General features: G+C 43.5%; 1 protein-coding gene across 3 annotated transcripts in view; it reads left to right on the forward strand.

The window, feature by feature from the left end:
* GSK3B (glycogen synthase kinase 3 beta) overlaps positions 1–21,613 on the forward strand; it is a 257,049-nt gene that overhangs the window by 223,748 nt on the left and 11,688 nt on the right. The window contains exons 9-11 of one of the 3 annotated variants that reach the window (XM_045001119.1): positions 11,596–11,634; positions 13,653–13,839; positions 18,786–18,884. In XM_045001119.1, the coding sequence (XP_044857054.1) occupies positions 11,596–11,634; positions 13,653–13,839; positions 18,786–18,884 (325 nt within the window). The remainder of the gene's footprint in view (positions 1–11,595; positions 11,635–13,652; positions 13,840–18,785; positions 18,885–21,613) is intronic. The other 2 variants (XM_045001121.1, XM_045001120.1) reach the window with 2 other exon arrangements.

Below are 21,613 nucleotides of genomic sequence, written 5' to 3' on the forward strand. Positions count from 1 at the left end.
AGGTGAAACTTCCACCTTGCGCCACCCCCACCCCCAGCTAGCCCCACTCCCCTGCTGCAGCTAACCACGCCCACTCACCCCCCACCAGGGGAGGGCCCCCCCTGTGGCAGCTAACCCAGCCCCCCCTGCCTGGGGAGCCCACCGCCCCCCCTTCCCGGGGAGCCGCCCTCCCCCGCAGCAGCTACCTCCCCCTGCAGCTAACCCCGCCTGGGGAGCCCCCCCCCCCCCCAGCAGCAGCTAACCCTGCCTGGGGAGACGACCCCACCCCCCCACGGAAGCTAACATCACCCAGGGAGACGACCACCCCACCCCCCGCGGAAGCTAACAGTGCCCGGGGAGGCGCCCTCCCCCCGCCCCACGGCAGCTAACACCGCCTGGGGAGCCTGCCCCAGCTCTCTTCCACTCCGCGTCCTCCCCTGAGCACGCCGGCGTCGCTCTAATTCTCCTCCCCTCCCAGGCTTTCAGCACCAAGTGGAGGAGACTTAGAGCGGGGGCTGTGTGCTCAGTGGAGGAGGCAGAGTGGAGGTGATCTGGGGAGGGGAGCCCCCCCCCACCCCCCCGGGTTACTGCAGGCGGCCGCCTAGTTTGCCTAAGTGGTTGCACTGGCCTTGGGCGCTCCTTATCTAATGATTGTCATCAACATCCCAGGATTTTGGCTACCAGTTGAGACTGCTGCCAAGAGTCAAAATGTTCTTTAGACAGTGAATGGTAGGACAAAAACAGATTAAAAGTAGATCTCCCTAGAATCACAAGAATGGCTAGTATGGACATCTACCTCTGTAGAAAAAAACATATAGTTTTATCAGGAGATTAAATGTTAATGACAGAGTAGACAAAAATAATTTAGAAAGCACCGTTGTGCTTGCAAAGACCTAAATCAGACAGTGCAGCCACAACAGGTCTTGCAGTTGATTTGTGAGAAGTGGCAAGACCCGTCAGTTGGGCACTCAGTCATTAGTTACTTTGGAAAATTTTAGCTCAGGATCCCTGCAGAAGAGATAGGAATAGTAGATCTAGAAGTAGTACTAAATAAAACAAAGTTTAAAACTGTTTATCCTCTGAAACAGACAAAATGTAGAGGGTTTCCCTGCACTGGGCCCATTTAGCCTCCACATTCCACTGTGTGTGGGACTGGGACTGCCCCTTATTTAATCAAAAATTCAGAAATGTTCATGGGACCAAATGGGTTTGGCCGAGTCATCTGTGTTCTTGGGCTGGGATTGCACATGGTTGGAGATAGGCAAAGTTGTAGACGAGCTAGCATTTTGGCATCCAGTATCAGTTCTTGGCCCTACGCTATTTTAACAGTTTTATCAATGACTTGGAAGAAAACATGAAATCATCATTGATAAAGTTTGCAGGAGTGGTAAATACGAAAGAGCACAGGCCACTGATACAGAGCAATCATTTGGTCAAGCTGGGCGCAAGCAAAAATAATAATTGTAGTATGTCCAAATGAGAAGTTACTCACTAAAAAATGAGGAACAAAAAATGCAGGCCATATTTACAGGATGAGGGACTCTATCCTGCAAAGCAGGGGCTCTGAAAAAGATTTGAAGCTCATGGAGGATAATCAGATGAACATAAGCTCCCAGTGCAGCGCTATGATTTAAAGGGCTAATGTAATTCCTGGAAGAATAAACGGGAATATTGAATAGAAATAGGGAACTTGTATTACCTCTGTATTTGGCAGTGGTGCAACCACTGCTGGAATACTGTGTCCAGTTCTGGTGCCCACAATTCAGAAAGGATGCTGATAAATTGGACAGGGTTCAAAGAAGAGCCATGAGAATAATTAAATGTCTTATAGTGAAGACTCAAGAAGCTCAAACTGTTTAGCATAACAAAGAGAAGTTTAAAGGGTGATTGCCATAGAATCTGTAAATACCAACATAGGGAATAAATATTTGATAATAAAGGACTCTCCCACCTTGCAGACAAAAGTATAACAAGATCCAGTGGCTGAAGTTGAATCCAGACAAATTCAGACTAAAAATAAGACACACATTTTTAATAGAGTAAATAATCATTGGAAAACATGACCAAAGGTTATGGTGAATTCTGCATCACTGGTGACTTTTTAAAATTAAGATGGGATGTTTTTCTGAAAGGTACACTCTAGTTCAAACAGGAATTCAGGGAGGTACTGTGGTCTGTGCTGTGTACAGGAGGTCAGACTAGGTTATCATAATGGTATCTGTGATTTCTGAAAGGGTGGGAAATTGTTGGGAGCAGGGTAGGGGTATTGGATAAGTATTAATAACTATAGGTAACAGCATAAATAGAAATTTTTTAAGAGAATTAACAAAGGTTACAAAAATGGGAAAGGATTAGTCATAGGAAAGATCTAAACCATTTTAGGAAAGAATTAGTTTAATAAAACTATGTTGGAATAAAAACCATTACAAGCGGGGTAGAGTGGAAAATAAATGTATCTATTGTATGTACCATGTTGGATAAAGGTTACAAACTCTTAATCATAAAGTAAATATAAAAAGATAATTTATAATAAAGATAAATAAGTAAAATAGGCAAGGGGAATGAAGGAAGATATTTTTAAAACATTGCAAACTTGGCTTAAATATTCTTGTGTTACATACCACACTCTGCCGTGCTCGCCAGTTTTGGTCTTTGTGTCATCTACGTCGATTACAAGGTCTTTGGGGCTGGGACCTGTTGTCTTGGGTATTTCTAATGCATTTAACACAATCTCTAGATAGCAATGGCCATGTGGGTCTCAGAATTGGAACTATTTTAAACTTCTTAGCACTGCATACACTACACTCGGGTCCCTGTACATGGATAAACTCCACTTAAAATTATATTACCCACAGACTTTACTGTACAATCCTTATTCTTGATCTTTTCCTGTGATCTGATAGAGACAGTACCACCACCCCATTATGCCACCTTGCCTTCATTGAGGAGAGCACATAAACCCAGTAAATCTAGTTGTATTTAAAGACATCTCATCTATGTAAACTCAGTATAATATCACATAGTACAGTATGGACATGGATAGGGACTGTAGGTTTGCATCCATATGTCGGAGATTCTTGAAACTGTTTAACTGAACATTTCCTTCCTGCAGGTGCCAGTCCCCCCCAACCACCCATCCCCCACCCCCATTGACATGTATGTAGTTATAAGTAAGGCTACATTTTAGTCACGGGTATTTTTAGTACAAATCATGGACAGGTCACAGGCCATGAATTTTTGTTTACTACCTGTGACCTGTCTATGGCTTGTACTATATACCTCTAACTAAATCTTGTGTACTCTTGGGGGAGAAGCAGGAATCCCAGGTGCTTGGGCGGGAGGTGGCCTGGTGGTACTGTGGATGCTGTGGGGGAGAGGTGGTAGGGCTGGCAGGCTCCCTACTTCGTTCCGCATAGCTCCCCAGAAGCAGCCAGCATGTTCCTCGGCTCCTAGGCAGAGGTGTGGCCAGGGGGCTCTGCCCGAGCGCCGGCTCCGCAGCCGCAGGCAGCACACAGAGCTGCCTGGCTGTGTGGGCCCTCTTTTTGAACCATTCCCCAAGAAGTCTGAAAGATGGCTCACATGGTTACGTATGGAGCTGGCCTTTGCACTGATGAAGGTTTTGGTCACCGGCCCATTCCTGCTCTGAGAAACATATAAATGCCAGAGACAGTCTCAGCTTTTATTTTTTAAAAGCCTTGCTCTTTTCACCATTGTAAATCAGTTGCTAGGGTTGAAAGCTTCTCTTCAGTATTTCCTGAGAATCACAGCTTATTTACAAAAACAACGAGGAGTCCGGTGGCACCTTAAAGACTAACAGATTTTTTTGGGCATAAGCTTTCGTGGGTAAAAAAACACTTCTTCAGATACATGGAGTGAAAATTACAGATGCAGGCATTATATAATGACACATGAAGAGAAGGGAGTTACCTCACAAATGGAGAACCAGTGTTGACAGGGCCATTTCGATCAGGGTGAATGTAGTCCACTCCCAATAATTGATGAGGAGGTGTCAATTCCAGGAGAGACAAAGCAGCTTTTGTAATGAGCCAGCCACTCCCAGTCCCTATTCAAGCCCAAATTAATGGTGTTAAATTAGCAAATGAATTTTAGTTCTGCTGTTTCTCTTTGAAGTCTGTTTCTGAAGGTTTTTTTGTTTAAGTATAGCTACTTTTAAATCTGTTATAGAATGTCCAAGGAGATTGAAATGTTCTCCTACTGGCTTTTGTATATCACCGTTCCTGATGTCCGATTTGTGTCCATTTATTCTTTTACGTAGGGACTGTCCAGTTTGGCCAGTGTACATGGCAGAGGGGCACTGCTGGCACATGATGGCATATATAACATTAGTAGATGTGCAGGTGAATGTGCCTCTGATGGTGTGGCTCATGCGGTTGGGTCTTCTGATGGAGTCACTAGAGTAGATATGGGGACAGAGTAGGCAACGAGGTTTGCTACAGGGATTGGTTCCTGGGTTAGTGTTTCTGTAGTGTGGTGTGTAGTTGCTGGTGAGTATTTGCTTCAGGTTGGGGGGCTGTCTGTAAGCAAGGACTGGCCTGTCTCCCAAGGTCTGTGAGAGTGAGGGATCATTTTCCAGAATAGGTTGTAGATAGTTGATGATGTGCTGGAGAGGTTTTAGCTGGGGGTTGTATGTGATGGCCAGTGGTGGTCTGTTATTTTCCTTGTTGGGCCTGTCCTGTAGTAGGTGACTTCTGGGTACTCGTCTCGCTCTGTTTCCTCACTTCCTCAGGTGGGTATTGTAGTTTTAAGAATGCTTGATAAAGATCTTGTAGGCGTTTGTCTCTGTCTGAGGGATTGGAGCAACTTCAGTTGTATCTTATGGTTTTTTACCCACGAAATCTTACGCCCAAATAAAACTGTTAGTCTTTAAGGTGCCACCAGACTCCTTGTTGTTTTTGTGGATACAGACTAACACGGCTACCCCCTGATACTTGACAGGTTATTTACAATCCCTTAAGCTGTCGAAGGCTAATCACTAGGGTGCATGTAAACCATAGTTACAGCTCTCTTGATTTCTGCATGGACCCTTGATCATTTTATTGGTGTGAGGACTCTGCTGTCACCGGAAGCGCCTTCCCAGCCAGCTGCCTACAGCAGAGCTTGCTTCTCTACTGAGCTACCAGTGTGACTTCTGGCCATGAGGGTAGCACAGTAGCATGAGAGGTATGGGCTTTGTTCCTTTAGTCAAATCATTTCACCTGACTGCTGTACTTCCATCTCTATAAAATGGAGATAATTCTTTCTACCACACAGGACTGTTGTGAGGAAAGCTGATATTTATATGGGTTATAGGTAAGACTATGATTTAATTGTGGGTATTTTTAGAACAAGTCATGGACAGGGCACGGGCAATAAACAAAAATTCGTGGTCCTTGACCTGCTCATAACTTATATTAAAAATACCTGTGATTAAATCTGGGGGGCACTGGGGGTTTTTTGGGGGGTGTAACTGGGGGAGCACCCAGGGCCAGCAGCACCAGCTGACAGGGACCACATCTGCTCCAGCCGGCCAGCGGATCGCTACCCAGACCACAGCTACTCCAGTCGGCTGGGGACCGCTGTCTAGGGCTGCCGGAGCAGCAGCTGGTGTGGCTGTCCTGAGGGCCAGCTGCTTGAGCAGCCCTGGGTCAGCCACACTGGCCTTTGCAAAAGTCACGGAGGTCGTGGAAAGTCACCGAATCCATGACTTCGGCGACCTCCGTGACAGACACAAAGCCCTAGTTATAGGTGGTAAAATTCACCAGAATGTGCACACTATCTTTTGGCATGTGGTGTTATTTATAGTCATCCTAGTCTTTCTGGTGTCTTGGGATAACTGTCCCTTGCAAGACTTTCACACGTGAAGTCAATTTTCTCACATAAAACAGTAATCTATTAAATTTGGGTGTGCTCCAAAGAGTAGTTTCATTAACTGCCCATAGAATTTCCAGGCCAGTGGTGTGATGATGATGGACGAGAGTCATTTTGGTAGTGGAAATGAAAAATGAAAAGAGTACAAGAGACCAAGTTCTGTTTTTGAAGGGGATTGTATTCCTTCACAGCAAAGTAGTAGTAGGCACAGGTTATGGTCTATTCTCATACCTCTAAGATGCCCTCTGATTTTCACATAATTTATGAAGCAGTGTTTTTCCTTCCCTGTGAGCAAGCCCCTAAGAACATAAGTGCAGCCACACTGACTCAGACCAATGGTCTAGCTACCTCAGTATCCTGTCTTCCAATAGTGGCCAGTTGCGCAGATGCTTCAGAGGGAATGAACAGAACAGGGCAATTTCTAGTGATCATCCCCTGTTTTCCAGTTCCAGCTTCTGGCAGTTGGAGGTTTAGGGACACCCAGAGCATGGGGTTGTATCCGTGACCATCTCAGCTAATAACCATTGATAAACCTATCCTCCATGAATGTATTTATAAGTTTATAATTAGTTTATATGACTGGAGAAGATAGTTACCACTTAAGATGAACTGCATCCAGGAATCTTGTATTGCTGGGATTGAGCCCTTCTGATATTTCTCCAAGCTTATTGGCGCAGCCTGGTTTTCATTTTGGAGCTGTGCAGGACAGTAATCTGACCATCTGTGTAAACATTCAGGAGGCATTATAGACTAGGTTGGTGGATGCTGTCTTTAGGAATGTGTTCTTCATATAGTACAGTGGAGAACTAATACCAGAATGAAGGATTTGCCAAAGTACTGTATTATTATAAACCAATTTTCTTACTAGCTTTTATCTCTCTATGTATGCACATTTAAATAGTATGCTAATGACTGAGCCTGGAACTTGGGACCTTCTGCGTTAGCTGCAGGCCAGCCTTGTTCTTTTCCCCTCAGTCTGGGCTTGAGGTCAAATAGCACAGTCTCATCTGTGAGCTTTTCTCTCTCCTCTTGCTGGTACTAGCTATATCTCTCTATTGCTACCACCTTTCCTTCCCTCTGTTGCTATCCTCACTTTTTCCCAGGATTTATGCAGATTCTGTTGTGCTTCTACAGCTTCCAAAATTCATGTTCAGACTATAGTTTTATGGGGAGATCATCAAACAATCAAATAGATTATTCATTCTGTTCATTCTCATCCTAATTGATATAAAAATGTTTGTGGGACATAAATAATTTTGTTCTATTTCTTTTGTATTCTTTTGTCATTAATCTTATGAATTGGCCTACAAGAAGGTGGTCAAGGAAAGTGTGAGCCCCTTACTGAATGGGGGAGGATGTGGAAAAAGCTAATATACTCAATGCTTTTTTGCCTCTGTCTTCATGAACAAGGTCAGCTCCCAGACTACTGCACTGGGCAGCACAATATGAGGAGGAGGTGACCAGCCCTTTGTGGAGAAAGAAGTGGTTCAGGACTATTTAGAAAAGCTGGACGAGCACAAGTCTATGGGGCCGGATGCACTTCATCCGAGGGTGCTAAAGGAGTTGGCGGATATGATTGCAGAGCCATTGGCCATTATCTTTGAAAACTCATGGCAATCGGGAGAAGTCCCAGATGACTGGAAAAAGGCTAATGTAGTGCCCATCTTTAAAAAAGAGGAGGAGGAGGAGGATCTGGAGAACTGCAGGCCAGTCGGCCTCACCTCAGTCCCTGGAAAAATCATGGAGCAGGTCCTCAAAGAATCAATTCTGAATCACTTAGAGGAGAGGAAAGTGATCAGGAAGTTAAAGTAGTATGGGCTGGATGAATGGACTGTAAGGTGGATAGAAAGCTGGCTAGATCATCGGGCTCAGCAGGTAGTGATCAATGGCTCCAAGTCTAGTTGGCAGCTGGTATCAAGCGGTGTGCCCCCAGGGTCGGTCCTGGGGCCGGTTTTGTTCAATATCTTCATTCATGAACTGGAGGATGGTGTGGATTGCACCCTCAGCACGTTTGCAGATGACACTAAACCATTGCCCCTTACACACGGAGTAGGATGGCCTGAACTTGCCAGTAAAACTTTAGTGGTTTTTTACTTATTTTAAATAGTTATTTTCACTGTTAGACTAAAAAACACGGGCAAAATAACTATGGAAATATGGCACAGCCATAACACAGATTGTAAAAAATGGGAGAGAGGAACTTTTGAAGAATTATGAAAAACTACATTGTTTTGGGAGAAATCATCAGTCTCCATTACATCTGTACAGACGAGAGAGACTCCAACCACAGGAAGTTTAACAGAGTTTGCCCTTTTAACTTAACGCAAACATAGAATCATAGAACATCAGGGTTGGAAGGGACCTTAGGAGGTCATCTAGTCCAGCCCCCTGCTCAAAGCAGGACCAATCCCCAGACAGGTTTTTGCCCCAGATCCCTAAATGGCGCCCTCAAGGATTGAACTCACAGCCCTGGGTTTAGCAGGCCAATGCTCAAACCATTGAGCTATCCCTCCCCTCCATATATTGCCTCTATATAAATACATGGTATGCCCAGATCTTGAATATTGCATGAAGATGTGGTCGCCCCATCTCAAAAAAGATATATTGGAATTGGAAAAAGGTACAGAAGAGAACAACAGAAATTATTAGGGATATGGAATAGCTTACATATGAGGAGAGAGTAATAAGACTGGGACTTTTCAGCCTGGAAAAGAGACAACTAAGGGGGCTATGATAGAGGTTTATAAAATCATGACTATTGTGAAGAAAGTATATAAGGAAGTGTTATTTACTACTCCTCATAACACAAGAACTAGGGTCACTAAATTAATTTAAGAGGCAGCAGGTTTAAAACAAACAAAAGGAAGTATTTCTTCACACAATGCACAACCTGTGGAACTCTTTGCCAGAGGATGCAGTGAAGGCCAAGACTAGATGAGTCAAAAAAGAACTTGATGAGTCCATCAATGGCTATTAGCCAGGATGGACAGGGATGCAAAACCATGCTCTGAAATGTCCCTAGACTCTGTTTGCCAGAAGCCGGGAATGGGCGACAGGGGATGGATCACTTGAAGATTGCCTGTTTTGTTCATTCCCTCTGAAACACCTGGCACTGGCCACTGTCGGAAGACAGGGTATTGGGCTAAATGGACCATTGATCTGACCCAATATGGCCATTCTTATGTTCTTAAGCAATAGCAACATAGTTATTTTTAATAAGCCTCTGCTCTCTTGGGTGTCACAGCATGCTAACAGTTGCCAGAATCTGCATGCAAAACACATAGTGGCTGATGGCATGAAATAATGTCTTGTAATACATATGAGGATAGACAAGCACGTTGGGGTAACATTGTCAAGTCTCGGATTCGGTGCTTAATTATACAGAGAAAAGAAAGTTCCATGTTGTGCATGAAAAAAAGTCTGTTGTAAGAATGTCAATGACTGAAAGTCAGACTAGCCATTTGGTTAAAACAATACGTTGCCAGTACCCCATGTGGTCTGGTTTGAGAGCTGAATGCTGATTGAGTAAAGCAAGATGTGTGTCCGTCCTAAGCCCCATCTGTTCTCTTTCTTCCCAATCTCACTATAGAAAGATTTTAAAATTCAGCCAGGTCATGAGCACTGTTAACCAACTGTAGCTAGTTTAAATTAAGATTAAAAGTGAATATGCTGCTTGTGAACAAAGACTTCACATAAGTTCTCTCTTAATTCACCTTTAGAGGAATGGAACAATGTCATATTAGAGACGTTTAACTTGGCAATGGTTTTTGAAAAGTCTAAAATGATTGCCAGTCTCTGGAGAGTGATTAGTAAAATGCACATTGATCACAGTGTATATGAGGAAGGAGGGGCCATTTGGAAGAGGCAGCAGACTTGGTTTTCCTATTTAGCCATGAAAGTTTATTAGCATTTGAACATCGACAACAGACTTGAAAAAAAGGAAGAACTAGCATTGTATTCCAGCTTTTTGAAATAGCATAGAGTCATTGGGGAGTGGAAGGGAAAAGCTGTATGGCTAGTCACATGAATCTACGTGTCCATTCTACACAAGAATTTTCATGGGATTTGTAACTCAGCCATAAAAAATGTGATCGTGGCTGAAACTCTGGCAAGCGAGGTCTCCGCCTGAAAATGGTTGTTTTGGGAAATTTAGTTTTTGAGTTATGCAAGTGCAAATTCTGCTTGAGAAATGTTATATGTAAAGACTTTTTTTTTGCATTTGTTTATCTCCAAAACACATTCATTTTTTAAAATGAAATTTACTAGTCTGTCCTTTCTGTGGACATCTCACCTTGAAAAAAGGAGTCATTTCATTTTATAAAAATGAATTGCTGCGCAGGTGGGGTAGTATTTGGTCACTTTAAAAGTTCCTGTCAGTGGTTTGTTTTTTGTTTTTTTTTGTTCTTTTTGTTTTTGTTTGTGGCCTTGCTGTGCATTTTGCCCAGCCATATTTAGTCTGCATACTAAATGTTAGGCTCCCCAACTATATTTACTTTGTGAACTTAGCTTTTTTTTCCCCCTTCACCCAGATGTATTGTAAATTGAAGTAGATTTTACTCTGACGGGCCGGATTTTAGTCCGTGCACTAAATTTTAGTCCGCAGACTAAAAAATAATCCGCGGATTATTTACTAAATCAATTCCCTCACTGAAAACTACATTAAGAATGTTTAACTGTCTCACCAGAACATAAAAGTGAGGGAGTTCACAGCTAATGGTGAGTCACGTCCGTCCTCTTGGCACTTAGGCACAATAGAGCACTGACACCATCCCAGCTTTCAGGATGCGCCCCATTGTGCTTAAGTGTTGGCATACATATTGTTGTGCACTTCACCTGTAACTGTGACTGTCCCTTGCTCTTAATGTTTAATGTTGTACCCTTTTGTGTAGTTCTTGGTGGGTGAATTAGTCAGAATTTCAGGTGGAACTGTGTTGAATTACTATAGCTAAAAGATGCAGGTTTTTGCTTTAAGTAATGGGTGCGAGGGTATGAGGGGGAGAATCCCACAATAAAGTGAGAAAACTAAGTCCAAACCCTCACTCCTGAGGAGACATGTCCAGTTCCTGAAGAATCCTAAAGAGGATAACATCATCAAAACAAATCCATTGGTGGGGAAGTCAATCCAAAATGGAGAATAATCCGCGGCGGCCTGATACACTCATAGCTCACACAAATTTAAGACAGCCAAATTAAAAATACAAATTAAAACTTATTTTCTCTTCACCAGAAATCATAAATTGGTTTTTTAAAAAATTTTCACATTGTGTCTCTGGGACAGATATACAGAGGAAAAATATGTATGTAGTCTGTGTGTGAGGGATGCACACACTAAGACAAACTAATTCAGCCCCGTTGTCTATGGACATTTATATCCAGGACAGAGAGGACTGCAAATTCTTTAATATGGCAGCTCAGTTACCCTTTTCTTTCTAGTTAGAATTTTGATTTCAACTTTTTTTGTTATTTATTTTTTTAGTAAACGCACTGGCATTGGAACATAAATTAACATAGAAATGTTTCTATACTATGCCTCACCATTGCACAATCAATTTTTTTGGCATACACTGTGGTCAAGTTGGACTTGCTGCTATGGAGACTGATGTTTAAAGTTTCTAATTGTATAAACATTTTCTATGTCCCCCACGCCATGGATTTCTTATAATATTGGATATATTTTTCCTTGCTGGACTATTCTCTTTTGGATTGACTCCCCCTGTTTGGATTATTTCACTGCATTATCATCTTTAGGACTCGTCAGGAACAGGACATTTCACCTCAGGAGTGCGGGTATGTACTTAAACATTTTTTCAAATTATTAGGGCTAGTCTTGAAAAGAGGAGAGAGAAAAGCTAGAAGTGGAAAAGTTGGGTTCAAACAGCCACACATCAGCTAGCAGCCAGGTGAATATTTTCCCCGTGTCATACAAGAAGGTAATGATTAGATAGGCGTAGATCTGCACACATTTCACTTTTTAATTACTCTTTATTTGTGGAGGGTGGGTATTTGTGTGGGAGTTTTTGGTTTTTCAGTTTCTGATGTATAGATTATTGTAGCAATTGCTTACCTTGAGTGACTCATTCCCAGTCCAGACAGAGGCTGAGCAGTTGTTTCTTAAATTCTATAAATGATGACAGAGGTTCACTGACCTGAAAGACAAAGAATTTAAGGGAGTGGGAGGTCAGAGGGATTCCTTTGTTAAAGGGCAGATTTCAGTGGCTCTCTGTTTTCTATCTTCATTTAATAAAAGGAGACTGTCCTGTTCTCTTGTGGGCTGTAACTTGGGAAACGTATGCCGCTGCACCACCCTTGTATTGTGGTCAGTAATCCAAACTCTGGGGGCAATGGGTTTTGACACAGAATGTAAATAACCTCCATCTACCCCTCCCCCTAAAAATATACACACAGCTACTTCAAGCGTGGAAGTCAGCAGAAGTTCTGTGACTGCAGTGGCTACAGCATTTGGGCTTTAGTGCCAAACTGAAGCTTTTTCTTACATTACTGTAGCGCCCCCAGTATCTTCCCAGCAACCTGAACAAATTCTGCTCTCTTAGTACCTTAACTCTTTGGCTCCAGGAGTCAGGATTCCCTGACATGATGAGTTAGTACAGAATTCATTAGAACTAACTCTGGTGCTCCTGAGCCAGCTGGGCACCAAGGGGTTAAAAAGAAAAAAAAATCAGTCAATTGTTGTCAGTGACCTGATTAATTTTAATTAATATGAGCATAAATGTCTTCAGTTTAAAATCTACCGAAGCAGAGTCTGTCCAGGTGCCTGGGGCTGCAGTCAGTTTGCATGTGATGTATAGGTCATACCTTGGTGTTAGGTGGTTTGGGTTCACCTGCATTGGTGCACAAGCATTTTGGATTTGCTCAATTGCATCAAAAATGCTGACATCAGAATTTAACACTCCCACCCCACCTCCCACCGCACTTCTCCATGGCCTGTATTCCACGTGCAACAGAGTGAACGGAAACTGCTCGAGCAGGGTGTTAAGGACATGGATGTGACTGTCCAATTTTGCCTTGAATGTAATGAGATGGGGAAGGCAGATTTGGGGTGTCATTCTGGCTATGTAGAACCATTTTTAAGGGGTCTGAACTACAACTTCAAGGAAGAACTGCTGTGAACTCTGGTTTATATCCTCAAGGTAAACTTCTGAGAGAGTCAGATAGCTTTCTCACTCACCACCTTTTAGTGTTCTCACAAACTCCAAATGTGCAGGAATTATCCCTGTTAATAGGAATCACTTAACACAGTAAGGTCAAGAAGAAGAAGCACCTGTAAACTTGAACTAGAGAGCTTTTCTGCACCACGCCTGTTCATTTCCAAACTTGAACAGTGTCATCCATAGCAATAATCTGACAAACTTGCCTGCAAAAATCCACATTAGGGGGAAAAATCATTTGTTTACTGCCAAAATGAACGGTGGCGACCTTTTTAATTTTAACTTTTAGTCAATCCTGCTCATTTGCACCCCATCATATGCATGGCTGATTTCACCCACTGTGTTTGTTGTCATAAGATCAATGAATTTTCCTTTAATTCTTAAAGTTGTTTTTCTGAGCTCTCCCATGCAGCCTTTCACTATCATTGCACCCTTCACCCACACAGCGAAACCCTTTGCACTAAACCTTTTCAACCCCAGAAGCTGGATTCTCCTATCCCAACACATGAGGACCCATTATATTAGCACAAATAGCATTTAGTTTCAATTCACTAGGCACTGAGAGATTTAATTGCTCAGACTTGCTGCAGTAATAAAAAAGAAACAAGTCCAAACAATCTGTCTCTTGTTTTTCTGTAGGTCTTCCGACCCCGCACTCCACCAGAAGCAATCGCACTATGTAGCCGTCTGCTGGAGTACACCCCCACTGCCCGCCTGACTCCCCTGGAAGCATGTGCGCACTCTTTCTTCGATGAACTACGGGACCCAAATGTCAAACTACCCAATGGGCGAGAGAAACCTGCACTCTTCAACTTCACCACTCAAGGTAGCCTGTGAGCATTGAGGAGCCTTCCGTTGGGAAGAAGCACTGTGCCAAACATTCTGTCATACAAATGCCATTTCCCCCCAGTAGTAAAATCAAGAGGTGGGGCAAGAACATGGACCAGTTGTATAGCCAGGGATCGTTCTCAAAAATGGACTGTATCAGCTTCGAGGGAGGGGAGGAAAGGGTTATGAAATCGTTATCCTCTTGCATTATTGATTCAAACTCAGTCCACGGGACTGGAAGTCGTTACTGTCTGATTGCATAAAGTAAGTTTGCAGCTTCAGTCCAATTCCTAGTGTCCACAGTCCAAGTGACACCTTTGTTTGGAGTCTCACCGCAAAGGTTGAGGACCCAGTGGACCACGGGAGACTGAATTGCCTTCTAAAGATGACCCTGTTCATCATGTTTGAAGCAGGTTGTTGGGAAGCAATGTGGAAAAGCTTGCATTGCTGCTGCCCAGGCTGCCTGGTCGGGGGTGGGGGGAGTGTAAATATGGAGTCCTTGGTTCTCCAGGGCTATAAATACTACATCTGTCATCCAGCAGTAAATAGAGTAAGAACTTTAGAGAAAGTAACTTTTTAAATTACACAGCATGACCTTGAAATGTATCATGTTGAACTATCTGCAGCCACACCAGTACCAAATTAGCCAGCCTTGCCCTCCTTTCCCCCCAAAGAATGTACATGCAAAGCTGGCATCCCTTACATCATTTATTCTCTCCATTCACATTTGAGGAGTCTTCAGGGTTGGTTTGGTTAAGTATGGAGTGCAAGAAATGTGGTGTACACGCTTGTTAGTGATGTAGTGTAGTCTTCTACATAAATAGCTGCAAGCTCTTAGCATTAGGGCAGGGAAGAATCCCTATGCACTGTTACCTGCTAGGAATCCATTCCCATTCCAGTTCAGCTTATGTAGTTTAGGCATTGAGGCCTGCTCTGCAGTAAGTGCAAGATCCACCTTCTTATGCCTGAAACAGAGTCCTGTCCATGCTCCCTGCTTTGGAACATGGTGTCCAGTTGTAACCCAGCTAACTGAAGCAAGGTTTGTGTCCGTACAGTGTAACTTTTAAACCATGCTACTACATTAGTTCAAGCCCTGCCAGGGAGGGTAAACACAAATGTAGTCTTTTGACTTAACATGATTAACACTACCCATGTGGGAAGTGCACTGCATTGGATGTACCAAAACACTTCCCAGAGAGAAAAAGTGAACAGGCTAAACCAATTTGGAATGTAGTTTTAACAACACACACAGGGCCGATATACAATACAAGGGGAAATTGTTGTACTGTTTAGTCCTGCTAGATCTGTAAAAAGCATTGTCCACACACTGTGCAAGTGTTGCTAGTATTGTTGAAATTGCACAGCCTCCCACATCACTTTGAGCAGGGGGTTGGACTAGATGACCTCCTGAGGTCTCTTCCAACCCTGATAGTCTATGATTCTATGATCTCTTCCATCCACAATCATTTACACATCTTTGCCGCCCTGAACTACCAGTGTTGTAACAGAGCCTACCAGCTCAATCCCACCGAGGCATCTGATATTCCTGTTACTACTGTGCTGTGTTAGTCATTACTAGCGTGAAGTTTTGCAGTTGAACCAGCAGATCAGAAAATGATTTTCTGCCTCTGACACAAAGCTGCCATTTTGCCAGTGTCTTTTTTAGGCAGTAAAAAGCAGTCAGTGTAGTTTTACTTCGTTTTTTTAATCAGAAAGTTCCATTTGAAACCTAACTGTGTCTCCACATAACTAGAAATCTTCGCACTATAACCTTCTGAGTACTATGCAGGTCCAGTTTACTTTCAGACAAAATAGCTTGGCTTGGAAGCGGGTGCAGCCTGAAATGTATGGGGGCTGAAACTCTGAAGGCTTTGTCTATGTCGAGAAGAAATTATTGCAGGGACATAATTGCGTGAAAAGTTTGGTCCTCTCACTTGTCCTTGTTACTGTTTAGCAATGCTTGCATATGCAGCAGACAGGTCTTAAAAATGTAGTTTTACCAATGCGTTCTGGGATTGCTGAAGTTACTAACCCATTGATACTGGGAACAGAGGCTACTGGGCTATTTCTAAACACTAGACATTACATTGGGATGGAGCTAGGAGGACAAGCTGAACTGGTACATCTGTAACGTTTGACTTCCTTTTCCTTGATAGGGATATACCTCTGTAAACTGCACTGATTCTGCTAGAACTGAACTAAAGACATGGTCCCAGTTGTGGCAGCCAGTCCTTGTAAGATGTCTTGGACAATTGTGTCTGGACAGAGGATGCTGAAGTCTTTGCAAGCTAAAGGCATTCCAGGCAAAGGCTTTCTGCAGCCATAACAGAGTGCAGAGAGGGCTTCAGAGTCCTGAGCTGGGGATTTGATTCAGTTAGGCACCCAGAAGTTAAGGTTCTTTTTCATATCTTGGGCTGGAAATCTTCTGAGAGAGAAAGGAGGGGGAGGCAGGCAGGCTGCAGATCACACAAATCCAGCCATTCCCTGCAGTATTTTGGCATGTCCAGTACTGGGCAGAACCAGGAGGTGTGTTGCAGCTACGCACAAATGGGAGAACACGTATTTAATCAAGTTTTTAACCAAATCTTGAATTAAACTTCAAAAAATTGCAGTTTGTTTTGGGTTAGTTATTTTCTCTGAATTGAGCCATCCCTCTCTAGTTGAAAATCCTGTGATATTCACAGCATCTTGAGTTTAGATTCCTGGATACAATGGGGAGGGTGCGGGCCTCTTCTGCATATTATCTCTACTCCCTAGTGTAGCTTCTAACATGTTTGCACTTCTAGTAGATTTTTCTGCCTGAACCACAGGTCGGAAGATGCTTAGTGAGTGAAAGTGGCTATTCTGCCAGTGTGAGCTGAATTCTTTAATGTCTGGATGCAGGAAGAATCACAGTGGAATGGAAGCTGTGTTGACTCATTGTAGTTATACTAGGTCAGCCATACCTTTTAGACATTGGGAGTCTGGCTATCGACACTTGGCCGCAATAAATTTTAACTGGGTTTGCTATCTCTAAAACACTCCCGTCAAGGGGTACTGTGTCAAGCAAGATGAATGACTTTTTACTGCGCTCTTGGAAGCGTAAGTGTCCATATTTCCACTTCATTTCCCTGTTGGATTACATGCCTGTGGCTAACAGAACAGTATATTTGTTTGCACTAGGAGCTGGAGAAAGAGCAAGATACACAGTGGGTTCCCTCTACCAACTGATTTAAGAAATTACTCGGGGAAGGGGGGGAATAGTGGAGTAACTTCTTTGGGCGTGGAGTGGCTAGTAGCCGTGTGCTCATAGTTAGGTGGTGTTGGTCTGGTTTCAGTTATTGCAGTGACTCATGTTTGTTTATGGCCAGTCAGAATTTCTGTGTATTTTGTGGAAGCACAGCCCAACACTGTGCACTGGTGAGAGGTTAGTAAGTAGTCGAAATGGGCTTTCTCCAGCTTGGCTTCTCAGTCAATTACTTTTTCTTTTTACATTATTTGTTGAGAAAAGGAAAAAAATCAAACGGCCACGTCAGCCCTTAGAGGCCCTAAATTCAATGTACATGTTACAGAAAAGATATAGGCTCCTTAATCTGCCTAGTAGATAAAACCCAGTAGCTAGTGACAGTCATGTACAAAACCACCCTGTGTGTCTGCGGGATGATTGGACTTGGTTTCAGGACAGATTTTTCTCTCTTTACAGGGTTTTCTAATAACTACTTTCTGCATGCGCTTCTCTCCCAGGCGAGTTCTTGCAAAGGGTTGTCTTTCTCCTCCTTCCTTGAGGTGACTTCCCCGTTGCTTTATCTGGATGTGGCTTCCTTTAGAGACAATCGTTTCCCCTCCTGGAACAGCCTTCAGGAGATTCTCCTTCCTCTTTGCTCCACTGCCAGCTTCGGTGTAGTACTAGACTGATCCCGTTCAGGGCAGCCTGCAGTATTATCACTTGATGACCTAGTCGGCTCCACCCCATCACACTTAGCTCATAGTGTTACCACCAGTTGCCATTACAAGATGCCTGTTACTCCAATACATATTGCATCTATTTTAAATTTGGGGCCTCAGCAGCTTGTCTGGTCTGTTTTTCTTAAGTTACGTTTTTTACAAAGAACAGTAGTAACTTTTGTGTTCCATTTAACTGACCTGAAAATCAAACCCTTCGGCTTTTCACTGTGTCTTCAAAGGAAGTATCAGCCCTTCTAGGCTGCTTGGCAGCATTTAAGGAGACTTAACTAGGTCATTGGTGTTGGGTTTTTGTAGGTCCCTGACTGGTGGAGTTTAATGCAGTGTAGTTGTAGCTGTGTCAGTCCCAAGGTATTGGAGGGACAAGGTGGGTGAGGTAATACCTTTTATTGGACCATCTGTTGGCGAGAGAGACAAAGACACCGTCCCATCTCAGCAGTATAGTGGCCTCTCTCGAATGCTTGCCTCTCTCGCCAACAGAAGTTGGTCCAATAAAAGCTATTACCTCACCCACCTTGTGTCTCTAATGGAGTTTGTGAGCCAAGGAACTGACTCCCCAGAGCTGTTGGAGAACCTGTAACAGTCAATGCCCAAAGCAGCACACCGTTGTCATCAGCCTTCTCCTTTAAGGTGACTGTGAGTGGGTGTGTTCATGAACGGAAAGGGTGATTCTCAGAACGAAGTCGTATTAAAAGGCTGTTTCCAAGGACCAGGATTGGTCAGTGCTTTGCTAACCTCCACGGTCATCTCCTTTCCCTGGGAAATGATCACTTCTTGTAGCTGATACTGTACAGAGATGCTTTGCTCTGGAAATTCCCATGCTGGATATCACTGTGGCTTCCTCTTGCTCATGGACATACATGGAAGTTTAATGTGACCTTGTTGTTTAGGGCATGCATTTCATTGATGGTTACATTTGCTGAGAAACCCAAGGAGTTAATCTGCATGCAGAGGTTGTGTGTGGACTATAAGCTAACTCTGTTTGTTCCACCTCCCCTCCAGAACTGTCAAGTAACCCATCTTTGGCTTCGATCCTCATCCCTGCTCATGCTCGGAATCAAGCAGCTGCTTCAACCCCTACAAATGCTACAGCAGCCTCAGGTGAGAACATGCGCCTGCCTGCCTGTCTCCCTTCTCTCTCAAACTACACTCCTTCCATTAAGAAGCTTGAGTAACAGACCCTGGGGTGGATGAGGAATAATTTAATTCCAACTCCATTTTAAACTCAGTCTTGTTAGATTAGCTGGCTGTGGGCACTTTGGCAATACTAACCTGAGTCCTAACCCAGCTCATTTTAATGACGCATCCTAGTGTCTGTGTGTCTTTCACTCAAATTTCTAGTGCGAAGAAGTGGAACAATGAGAATAAGCTCACCTTCTAAAGATCCTCCTGGTCAGTTAATTTCTGGACCCCACAGACATTCAGCGCTGATTTTGTTGAGCTCTAAACTTTAACTAGTTTTAGAGATGCCTAGGAAAAAGATAAATAATCAGCTCAGTAAATGTAGCCTCATCCGAAAGGTTTATTTCCAATCAAATTTTGACTGATTGTGGATAAACAAGATTTTCTCACTAATGCAAAATACATTAGCACTTCCAAAATGGATTACCAAGGGATTCACTTGTATTGATTTCTGCTGCACCTAAGCAGTTACAACTTCTTATTGTGGATGCCCTTATACCAGCTTTGGGCACCAAATAATGCTCTGGCTTTTTGCCCAACCAAGAGTGGTTCTCTTCTTTGTCTCTGTCTCTTGCTGTCAGAAACTTATAAAACCTCATTACTGGCCTGGAGACATACCCCGGTGTGGTGTTGACCTTATATGAACTTACAAGTTGAGCAGTGTTAGAGCTTGGTCAAGAGATCTCCAAGGAAAACTTGGGAGTGCAAGTATGGAATAGTGTTGATGATTCAAGAGAGGGCACTCTTCTCTCCGAGTCAGTGCTGAGCCAGTGCCTCAGTATGCTCTCAGGGGTTTTGTGTGGCTGAAGGTGTTGTCTTTCAAATGAGCCGTAGGATGTGCACAGGGAACAAAAAGGTGTTGCTTAGAGGTGATGAGAAATTAACTAGTGTGAGTTCAAAAAAGCACTGTCCTTGCTTTGCTTAGCACAGCTTTCGAAGAGCTCACATGGGTAAAACATTTCAGGTCAGGTCCTAAATGTGAACTATACTAAAAATGGCTAATTAGTGTCAGCATTTTAACCCTCCTGTTAGTAGCCACTATATTGCTGAGATGGGCCGGTGTCTTTGATCCTCATGAGAATCTTTTGCAGCTACAGAGGAATTTTGATATATAGTTCAATATTCGATAACTTTCAGTTACATCTTCATAGTCTTTTGCATACACAGCTATTTTGATGACTTTGGACCCAAACCTGTGTAGTTCTTACTCAGACAAAATTCTTATGCCGGGGGAATTTAGCCCGAATTAAGATTTCAGGATTAGGCTCTGTTGGAAATTGTGCGAACCTGATTTCCTGTAGCTCTGACAATAGAATTCACTGTCTAGACCAGGGTCCGCTCTGACAATATTTCCTAAATACTTCAGGAAAAACAAATATGTATATTTACATGTCCAAATCATTGTAATTGATTGATGTAGGGGGGTTTTTGCAGACTCAATAATAAAAATAATGTACAGTTATAGTTTGGTGCCCTCGCCTCCCCCGGTTCCCACTGCTTTCTCCCCATTTCCCCGGGCTTCCCCCACTTCTTGCCTCTGGACCACAGCACCCAGTAAGGCCGGCCCTGCAGAAGCCCAGAGCCGCATAGCTGGAGTGGGGGGCTGAAGCCCAGAGCCCACAGCCAGAGCCCTGCTACCGTCTGGGTGGCTGAAACCCAAAGCCCTGAAGTTAGGGTGAGGGAGGGTGAAGCCTGCTGCCGGAGCCTCTGGCTGAACCAGGGGAGGGGGGCTGAAGCCCACCCCTGAGCGCTGCAGGGAGGGGCCACTGCTTTGCCCCCTCCCCAATCTCTGCACAAGAAGCTGTAGTGGACGCAGGAAAAACCCCTGGCCACTTTTGAGAAGCACTGGGACCCTGAGCAGCAAAGTTCTTCTAATCATTAAACCAGTATCATAGCAGCATGGGAATGGGTTTGCCATCTCACACAGGGCACCCACACTGACAATGACACTTTTCTGCAAAACGTTTGTGCTTGTAAATACATTATTCAAAGCCACTCTTACAGTGGTGAGCTGTTAGCTGATTGTAGACATAGCATGAGATTTAAAAAGGTTACACAAGTTAGTGCAGGTTATAATTGCATGGTAATACGGTGTGGTGTTTTGTCCCCCTCTAGTGGCTAGACCAGTTATAGTGTCTGTTTGAATTTGAGTCATAGTGCCTTCAAGCCAGTGGACCTGATCAGTTAGCTCAGGTAGTAGCCGCTCAGACTTCAAAATCCAGAGAGTCCAGGTATAGTCCCTACAAACAACCCACTTTAGGGCCTTGTTACATAATCACTGTCACTTCTGACGGTGCTGAAGTGTTATTGTTACATAGCGACATTAAATCTGTGTCTTTATAATGCAATAGCTGAAAATTCAGGATACTGTCCTGATCAAAACTGAGATGGAGGAGTCAATTTTTTTGTATTATGATCAGCATGACAGAACACTCTCTACATCTTCCTGAGTCCAGAGCAGAGTCATGGTTGGATAGTAACCTCTAAAATATCCTCTGGTTGGTAGTTTTTCCCAACCCTAGCATGGTGATGCTGGTCAGGAGAGTTGGACTTTCTCTCCCCAAATTCTGTTAGCATGTAAACTGCACTCTTTGGAATGGTAGCAGCATTTGATTTTCACAGTGATTTACACCCAAATGAGTATCTGG

Source organism: Mauremys mutica, chromosome 1, assembly GCF_020497125.1.
Source record: "Mauremys mutica isolate MM-2020 ecotype Southern chromosome 1, ASM2049712v1, whole genome shotgun sequence".
Classification (NCBI taxonomy): Eukaryota; Metazoa; Chordata; order Testudines; family Geoemydidae; genus Mauremys; species Mauremys mutica.